The sequence below is a fragment of the Centrocercus urophasianus genome, unplaced genomic scaffold (genome assembly GCF_019232065.1).
Source record: "Centrocercus urophasianus isolate 14NV4802_14NV808 unplaced genomic scaffold, USGS_Curo_1.0 seq_61, whole genome shotgun sequence".
Lineage (NCBI taxonomy): Eukaryota > Metazoa > Chordata > Aves > Galliformes > Phasianidae > Centrocercus > Centrocercus urophasianus.
In genome coordinates, this window is record NW_024885211.1 from 513,260 (window position 1) to 521,583 (window position 8,324).

The window sequence follows — 8,324 nt, forward strand, 5'->3', positions numbered from 1 at the left end:
GGGAATGCTGTGAAGAGGCATTGGCTGTGAGGGGATGAGGGGTGGTGTGTCAGCATGGAGGCTGTGAGAGGACATTGGGTTTGGGGGTGTGAGGAGATGGGGATGGGGGCTGTGAGGAGATGGAGGCTCCTGTAGGGGAACAGAAAGCACTGTGAGAGGGTAGAGGCTGCGAGGGGAGGAGATAGAGGGTGTGAGGGGATGTTGGGTGTGAGGGGAGGACAGGGTGCTGTGAAGGGACGGGGTCAGTGGGGGGACAGGGAGTGCTGTGAGGGGGTTGTGGGGGGGCAGAGGGGGCTGTGAAGGGATAAGGGGTAATGTGTTAGAATGGGAGGTGAGAGGGGATAGAGGTTGTGAGGGGTGAGGGAGTGCTGTGAGGGGTCGAGGATGAGGCTGCGAGGGGATATTGGTGTGAGGGGATGGGATGCTGTGAAGGGATGGGGTCAATGGGGGGACAGGGAGTGCTGTGAGGGATGGGGCTGTGAGGAGCTGCAGACACCGCTGTTCCTCCGCGTTGTTCCCCCAGCCTTTCCCCTCTTATTTTGCATCTTAGGTGTTGATTTTAAAGTGAAGAAGATGGTGGTAGATGGCCACACGGTGCAGCTTGCAATATGGGTAGGTTTGGTTTGGGGCAGATGTGGGAACGTAGAGATCTCCTGTAGGGGCTGTGCAGCAAACAGTCTGTGTGCTGTACCGGATGCACAGCGGATGCTTTATTTTGGTTGCTTCAAACTTCTGGTGCTGTGTTTCCAGCGTATGAAAACTGGGAAATCAGAGTGCAGAGTGTGTTCAGGTTTACCTGTAATGTTATTAAAGCACTGAGTGTTTTCTCCTAGATGGACTGTAGGCCCATGAAGGGTTTTTCAGGTGTTGGGGCATAAGTATTTAAGAAAGAACGCTCCATTCTGGATTAAGCTATTGGGACTACTGGAAAGAAACGTGCCTAGGGCTGGTGGTAACACAGGGAATATTGGCATCAGAACTCGTGTTATTTCTTGGTTTTTCTTTATGGCTCTGTATATGGAAAGTAGAGTGGGACTGTTGAGGTTGCAACTGTTCCAGCTGTGTGCGCTGGCTGTGTTCTGAGCAGAGCCTTGCTGGGACTAATAGGAAACCTCATAACCATGCAGGGGTGGGCCTGCTTGCTGTGGAATGGAAACCCACACAGGTTGTATAGCTGGAAAAGGAGCTTTACAGTGGTAACAGCCATCTGGAGAGGCTGCTGATGAGCTGGAAGGGAAAACTGGTGCTTGGAGAATGTTAAATAAAAGCTTCGATGCTTGTACCAAGCATCAAAGTGAAGGAGAGGCTTTGACTTTAGTATCTATGGGTTCATTATAACCTCCTTAGTAAGCATAACCTGTACTAAGTGAATACACTGCCAGGTCTAATGAAGTAGAAATAAATGATAACATAGCTGTTGGTCTGTCTATGACAATCTGCACGTAAATCTAAACACTTCTTTGGTAACAATAATAAACGCTGTCACTTTTTTGCCTTCTTACTGTTTGTTCTGGGTAGAGTGGAGTATTTGGAAGACTCTAGAGAGTGTGGCACAACTTAGCAATAATTCAATAAAACTGCTCATTCTTCTTGTTGTTTTCTTGTTGTTTGTGTGTGTTTTCTTTTTTTTCCCCCCAAGGACACAGCGGGCCAAGAGCGCTTTAGGTCACTGAATCCCAGTTATTACCGAGGAACTCAAGGGATTGTTTTAGGTAGGAGGAGTATGGGAGGGAAACGTGACTGCAGGAAGCTTGGTTTTACAATCTAAACTGCAAAAGGGGACTGAGAGAATCAGGGGAACCGCTGGGTTTTGTTTCGCAGCGCTTTGAATCCTTCGCTCAAACTCTGAGTTTGCAAAACTGATGCTGGGAAATTCTGCTGCTTCCAAACGTTTTGCGTTTCAGCCAAGTCACCCTGCAAACCATTGGGTGAATCGTCAGCTTTGTAGTTACTGTTCTGGTGAATTTCTGGTTAGAAGGGAACATTGGGTTTTGCCTTTTGTTTCCCTTAGCGGCTTTGCTGTTTATCTGTATTTATTTGTTACTGATGACTGATGGGGTTTGCTATAGAACACGAGACTTGCAGCACAAGGAATACGTGCTTAGTCTTTTTCAGTGTGAACACCAATTAGGAAAAGCAGGGAGTCGTTCTCAGGGCTTGTGAGGGCTGAAGGTGCAGAATATTATTTTTCTGGCCTCAGTGCCGTGATGAAGTAAGCGTTGATCAAGACTTTGCAACTGCTAAGCTCCTTTTCTTCCTTTACCAGTGTATGATGTTACAAGGAAAGACACTTTCACAGGCTTAGAGAGCTGGCTGAACGAGCTGGAGATATACACCACCAAAAGCGACGCTGTGAAGATGTTAGTTGGCAATAAAACTGATAAGGTCAGTTCAGAAATGCATCGTCTTACACTCTTCTGCAGGCGACTCAATCATGAGACAGAATAAATGTGAGATAAGCTCTGAAACGATCACATTTCTTGTGTGAGGAGGTGATGGGCTCTGGAACTTGGGCAGGGGAGGCTCCTTTTGTTGCCTCATTTGAGAAGCAGCTCGTATTGGAATTTTGTGGATGTGCTCCCGGAGAGATGCAGTTAATGAGAGAGATTCAATTACTGGAAAACAGTGGAAGTTTCTGGCTGGGCACTGTGAAATACCTTTTAATTTAACAGCAGTGCAACAGAACAGCTCTTCTGCCTCTTTGAGCCAACCGTGCCTTGGGCAGGTGGTGGGGAAGGATTCTGCTCTTACCTTCAGCTGGCTGTTAATCATACATCTGTGTGGGTGAGGTGCACACACCTCTGGACATCTCTGGGCATTTTTGACATATCCTAGATGCACATTGCTTAGCGAGATGTGTTTCACTCTTGCTTTACTTCAGGAAGTTTCCAGCGTGGCTGTCCTGAAGTAGGTAGCTGGAATTCTTAGCTGCCTGTGTATCTGCGTCGAGCACTTTGTACTTGTCTTGGGATTTTGGGGAAATCCTCCTTTTCCACTTACCCAGTCTGACAAATTTCAGACATCTTTGGTATGCTTCTTCAGCTGTTTGACTATTGTAACTTCCTTTCTGGCATTTCCTTTGCTCCCCCTTGATTCAGAAGATAACAACATCTTAGTTTCCTGCTGATTTGGTGTTGCTGCTCTTCGGTTTGACCCTCCACTGGCTCTGCCTGACACCAATACTACTTAATGCTTTTGAGCTGGCTGTAGAGGGAGGGATATTCACTTGATGGCTGCGATGTGATTTTATAGACTTTTTCTTTCTTTCCAGCAAAAAACTTCAATTCTACAGTGCTGCTTTTCCAGGGAGTTCCTTAAGCTTGCAAATATAGCTCACTTGAGTCATTTCTTCATTCATCTCTGCAGCCTGATCGGGAAGTAGAGAGAAGAGAGGGACTCCAGTTTGCTAAGAAACGCTCGTTGCTGTTTGTAGGTATGGAACCGTGCCAGAAGTGCTTATGTGCATGGATTGTTTGTGTGTTGTTCTGTAACTGACAGTGCTTTTTTTTCTGGCAGTGAGATTCCTTCATGCGCTGTGTAGGCACGAGTTCTATATGGTTTTTTTTTCCCCCTTTTTTCTTCCTGCCCACAGAGACCAGTGCCAAAACAGAGGATGGAGTGCAGCATGCCTTTGAGGAACTAGTGATAAAGATCCTGCAGACGCCAAATCTTTTGGATAAAAGCACAGAGAAGAAAAGAGTCCAGCTAAAGGAATCGTCACAGCAGGAGAAAAGCGTGTGCACTGCATACTGTCCACTTTCTTAGGTCTGCAGGTGGCTGTTCTGTCCAAACGGAGTGCAGTTCAGAAGAATACACTGAGGGCTTTCAGGAGCTGCTCTGTGCCTTGTTTGACCTGCTACAGTTGTGTAGATTTGATACCAAACTGATTCACAAAACACTCTTTTATTCACTAACAAAGTACAGTTTCTTTCTGTTATGCACATCTGATATCTGCAGGTATCAATTTAATGCTTTTTTTGATAACTCAGATTTGTTACTAGTAAATCACACTCTTACAGTACGCTTTTGGCATTTGACATTTACTTTTTCTAGAATTCCTGCCTTGGCATAAGAGTTTTCCATTTTGGAATGTTGCTGTAAAGCTTCTCCTCCCCAAAGTGGCACAGGAGTCTTTCAGGCTGCCAGCTTCTCTTTAATGCACTCCCTGCTCGGGAGTCACCCTAAGCAGTGACATTTCCACTCTATTTCAGATGGTTTCAGATGTGGGTCTGCAGACAACAAGCTGATTTGCTGCTAAATGTGAGGCTTGTAGTGAACAGTCACATTCAGTAACATTCTGCAGGAAGCAAATGCTTCCTGTGCTGTACACTGTAGGTTATCCCTTGCTGCTCTTCACTGCGTGGTGCTGAGGATCAGAGGTGCTTTGGAGTCATCATTTTGGGCCAGCTGACAGCGTGGGTACTTCTGCAGTTGACAGAATAATCTGCAAACCTGGGTTTCTACTCTGATTCAGCAATTGCAGGGTGAGAAGTGGGTTCAGTATAGAATGTGCTGGTGATGGAAGGTTGTGCAGTAACAAGAGTGTGTCCATTGTCGATCTCATGATGAAGTTCTACAAGATAGCTGCTGCTTTTTACCTTCTCTCTGCTCCAAAACTCACTGCCTTTCCTTGAAAACAAGCTTTGAGTCTTGTAGGATGCTTTGGTTCTGGGTTTGGTAGCAATACTGTTAGGAAGGCTTTGTTAGGTAACACACTAACAGTACTAAGTAAAAACTTGGGGATGTTAAAAGTGTTTAAAATGGAAGCTGGAGCATTAGGAGATAAATGACAAATCCAAAGATGTTCTGTCATTACAGGATATTGTCAAATTGGAACAGAAATGTTGCCTTGCTTAGGCTGCACATTTTAATCCATTGCTATCAAGTTAAATTATTAGGAGGGCTTTCCTGAGTGACACCAGGGATCTAACATTAATGCTGCTGTACAGCAGCTGAAGGCAAGGTGTACAAACTTCAGCTTTCCTTTGCAACTATTGCAGCTTGTTCTGTATAAATGCTCTGGAGCTGTTTTCATCTGTGAAAAGCACGCATGAGAAACTGTCACTGGAGAATAAAATGCCTTTATTGGGTTTTTACATCTGTTTTTCTTTGTCTTGCAATGGGTCACATATCGCCTCTATTGCAGTCAGTCTGAGGAAGGTGATGACAGATGCTATTGTGGTGTTTGATGGCTTTGAGCAGATGTTTCCACTGATAAAGCCAGCTGAAGGAGTGCTCCTTCATACCTACCTCCTCCTTTCAGTCTTTAAAAAACCCCTGCGAAATAACGTTCATTGTATCCACTTCCAAGAGCAGAAGTTTCAGCTGGTTGCCCTACAGCAGCTGGGTGTGCATGCTGCAAGCTGCTCACCAAGGGATGGAATCCTACCCATCTATGAGCAGTGTGTGTCATAATTCAAGGGCTGGAATCTCCAAGTACCACTGCAAGCAAGAGCATGACCACCCCAAGGAAACTGGAAAGTCAAATTTGGAAGATGGGAGTCTGTGGCAGCTTGAACAAAGTCACAGGAACAGGTGGGAGGGACGTATGGGAACAGGGGGAGATAAATGACTGCTGCTCTGTGGGGTGTAAAATGGCCTCTGCTGGTTGTGGTGGTGTTCTGGCGACAGGCCACTAAGGTGGGTCGCTTTCCTATGTTTCCTGGGGTTGAGGACAAGACTGGAGAGAAGAAAGATGAGTTCTTTGCTGGTGAACGTGGGTGAAATTACGTCAGCGTAGTCTGAGAGCTGGGACGAAGACAAAACTGGGTGCTGTGGGCCGTCTGACTCGTGTTGCTGACCAGAGAAAGGCTGCATGGAGGGATTCGGGGCTCGGTAATATCACAAAACTTGTTTTCACTTCAGGTGTTTTGTTTTTTTCTTTTTTTTTTTTTTTCCTGTGTCTTTCAAGCAAGATATTGGGTGGATAAAATGGCTCCGCATGCACAGAGCTGGCAGCATGTTAACCTGAGGAAGATTCAGGTATTTGTAACCCCACATCTGTGTGATAACAGTGCTTCAGGTAGCAGGGAATCTGCTGGAACACAGAGAGCAGGGTGACAGAATTCATGTGAGGAGGGGTAAGGGCAAGAAAAAGAAAACAGAATGCGTTACTGCTTTCGTGTCAAGTTTGTTTATGTATATAATACATCATGGAGCTGGGAGAGGAAAGCAAAGAAGCCGTGACAAAGCACAGCTCCAGAGCCTGGTGCTTTGGGGATATGGTTGAGAATTGAGGTGTTTGTTTTTAAAAATAAAGGGGCAACGTAACAGTCAGAGCCAGCCCAGGAAAGAGTCTCATGAGAACAGCACTGCAAACTTTCTCTTGCACAGGAGGATCAAAAGCGAATCAATCAGATTGAAAGAGACAATAAGAAGCTCCTTGAGAACCTTGCTGCCATCCAACAAGGGCCGGCAAGGGTGGATTGTTGGAATAAATGCTTTTACAGAAGGTAGCTGCTGTTCTACCCTTCCTTCCAGGTGTCCGGGGGGGAAGGAAGGGTGCTTTTTCCACATGTCCTCTCCTTCCTATTTGTTTTTACAAAGGTGTTCATTTCTGCTCCCAGGTCAACAAGCGATAAACAGAACAGGAAAATAATGACCATCACGGTGGAAAATCATGGACTCCTGAAAAGGCTTGCTGACAGTAAGCCTACCTACGATCAAAAGAAGTTTGAAATGGAATGGCAGGCACGTAGCTGAATTTCTGTATACCTCTGACAACTGGGGTTAAGGTATCTTAAAGTTCTCAGGTATGGATGTACCTAAAGCCACCACAACAGAATCCTGGATTGAGTGAGTAATAGACAGGAAATGAAGCAGATGGGTAAGGGCAGGAAAAAAGGATGAAGCGTACTTCCTTAGGTGTTATGTTTGTTTAACAGTGCATAATTAGACTTGGTGATAAAACCCATCAATCTTTTTTCCTTGGCAGAACACGAGACAGTTTAAATAGACCGCCAAACAATGCTGCATGTCCTCCCAAGAGACTGAGGTATGTTTTTATACATCAGGTGCCATTTCCTAAAAACAAAGAAGCTGGGATGGACGTAGCAGGATTCTAATCCGTGCACATGTGAAATGTGTATGTTCTATAGTAAATTGCCATCTCAATCCTAACAACAAATGTGGCTGGAGACAAACTCACCTGGTTTTGAATAAGCTGTGTGCCTGAGCGTTCCCTGGCTGTACTCTGCTCAACTCATTTGAGAAAGGAAAGCAGTTCAGATGCAGTCAGTGTAAGGACAGGGAGCTGCCTGACAACCTCAGGTACTGTGGCTGTTTAGCACAGCTCTTCCTTGCACACTACAAATAGGAAAGGCTACGTTAATCTCAAGCATGGGCAAGGGAGGGAGAGAGAGGGAGAAGGGAGAAAGAGGTTCAGTTTGCTGAAATATTTTGACTTGGGGTTGCTGGTACCGCTTTCAAAGCAGGTCTTCAAACTCAAGGAAGTTTGCATGCTGACTTTCTTTATAATCTCTTCTTTTTGCCCCTCCTCACTGCAAAGCACAAACCAGGCCTGGCCTTGACTTGGTGTTGTCTGAATTGGAATCTTGTCCTGGAAACAGACATCTGTTACGTGTGCCTTTTCCTGAGACTGTCAGAATAAAGAGAATACACAGAAGCACTGACTGTTCTTCACTACGCATTTCCATATTCTCTCTCCATCATTTACTTTGAACCTAAAAAAGTCCTCAATCAGAAAAGCGAAACAAATGTTTCTGATAGTATCTAAGTTATGATCTGTGGGAGTGTACATCAATGTGGAATATCTGCACATAACTCAAAAAAAAAAAAAAAAAGATTATTTAACTGACACTGAATATTTTAGGTCATGTTTAATGGGAGTTGTATATTTTACCCTGAAAACTGCAATATATATCCTGTGGTGAGATCGATCTGGTAGGATATTGATTGATATTTTAATAAATCTGCTTAGCTTGAGATGCTGTTAAACTACTGCACTCATTTTTTTTTTTTCCTGTCTCTTCCTACTCACATCCCTTTGGTGGCTGTGCTGGGCCAAAGCTGCAGCAGCTTATTGGCAGAGCTGATGGGCCACAACCACATGAGGGAATCCTTGTACAGCTGCTGGGAGGCTTCCAGTCTGGCAGCATGTTTTCTGACAAGCCAGAGCAGTTCTAGCAGACTGCAGGAAGTGCTGTTCTTTGCAGGGTGATACTTGGAAGTTAGCATTCGGAGAAGATGGATAGACAACTTTTTGGGCTGGAGTTAATGTAGATTCGGAGACACTAAATAAGAAATACACTTTTAATAAGTAATGGTGTCAGTTTTGCTGAATGCTGTGGAACAAGAATAACACC

The 8,324-nt window shown here is 45.0% G+C and overlaps 2 protein-coding genes across 3 annotated transcripts in view; both read left to right on the top strand.

Annotated features, from left to right (window-relative positions):
- LOC122169941 (ras-related protein Rab-18-B-like) overlaps nucleotides 1–5,096 on the top strand; it is a 5,841-nt gene extending 745 nt beyond the window's left edge. The window contains exons 3-7 of the mRNA XM_042836475.1: nucleotides 456–612; nucleotides 1,640–1,712; nucleotides 2,267–2,385; nucleotides 3,367–3,433; nucleotides 3,593–5,096. Coding sequence (XP_042692409.1) covers nucleotides 456–612; nucleotides 1,640–1,712; nucleotides 2,267–2,385; nucleotides 3,367–3,433; nucleotides 3,593–3,765 — 589 coding nt within the window. The 3' untranslated portion in view covers nucleotides 3,766–5,096. The remainder of the gene's footprint in view (nucleotides 1–455; nucleotides 613–1,639; nucleotides 1,713–2,266; nucleotides 2,386–3,366; nucleotides 3,434–3,592) is intronic.
- A 94-nt stretch (nucleotides 5,097–5,190) lies between these two features.
- CFAP97D1 (CFAP97 domain containing 1) lies at nucleotides 5,191–7,944 on the top strand. 2 transcript variants are annotated; one of them, XM_042836474.1, is made up of 6 exons: nucleotides 5,191–5,535; nucleotides 5,912–5,982; nucleotides 6,334–6,452; nucleotides 6,567–6,690; nucleotides 6,935–6,994; nucleotides 7,098–7,944. In XM_042836474.1, the coding sequence occupies exons 1-5, from the start codon at nucleotides 5,457–5,459 to the stop codon at nucleotides 6,953–6,955; spliced, it is 414 nt and encodes a 137-aa protein (XP_042692408.1). In that variant the 5' UTR covers nucleotides 5,191–5,456; the 3' UTR covers nucleotides 6,956–6,994; nucleotides 7,098–7,944. The 2 variants fall into 2 exon arrangements, with proteins under 2 accessions (XP_042692408.1, XP_042692407.1); XM_042836473.1 differs by having other exon boundaries at nucleotides 7,506–7,944.
- The last annotated feature ends 380 nt before the right edge of the window (nucleotides 7,945–8,324 follow it).

Excerpts from the sequence above, each read along its gene's own strand:
- CFAP97D1 (XM_042836474.1), top strand. The coding sequence starts at position 5,457 with ATGACCACCCCAAGGAAACTGGAAAGTCAAATTTGGAAGATGGGAGTC. Across the intron at positions 5,983-6,333 it reads TTAACCTGAGGAAGATTCAG|GAGGATCAAAAGCGAATCAA; the intron begins GTATTTGTAACC and ends TCTCTTGCACAG. Across the intron at positions 6,691-6,934 it reads AGTTTGAAATGGAATGGCAG|AACACGAGACAGTTTAAATA; the intron begins GCACGTAGCTGA and ends TTTCCTTGGCAG.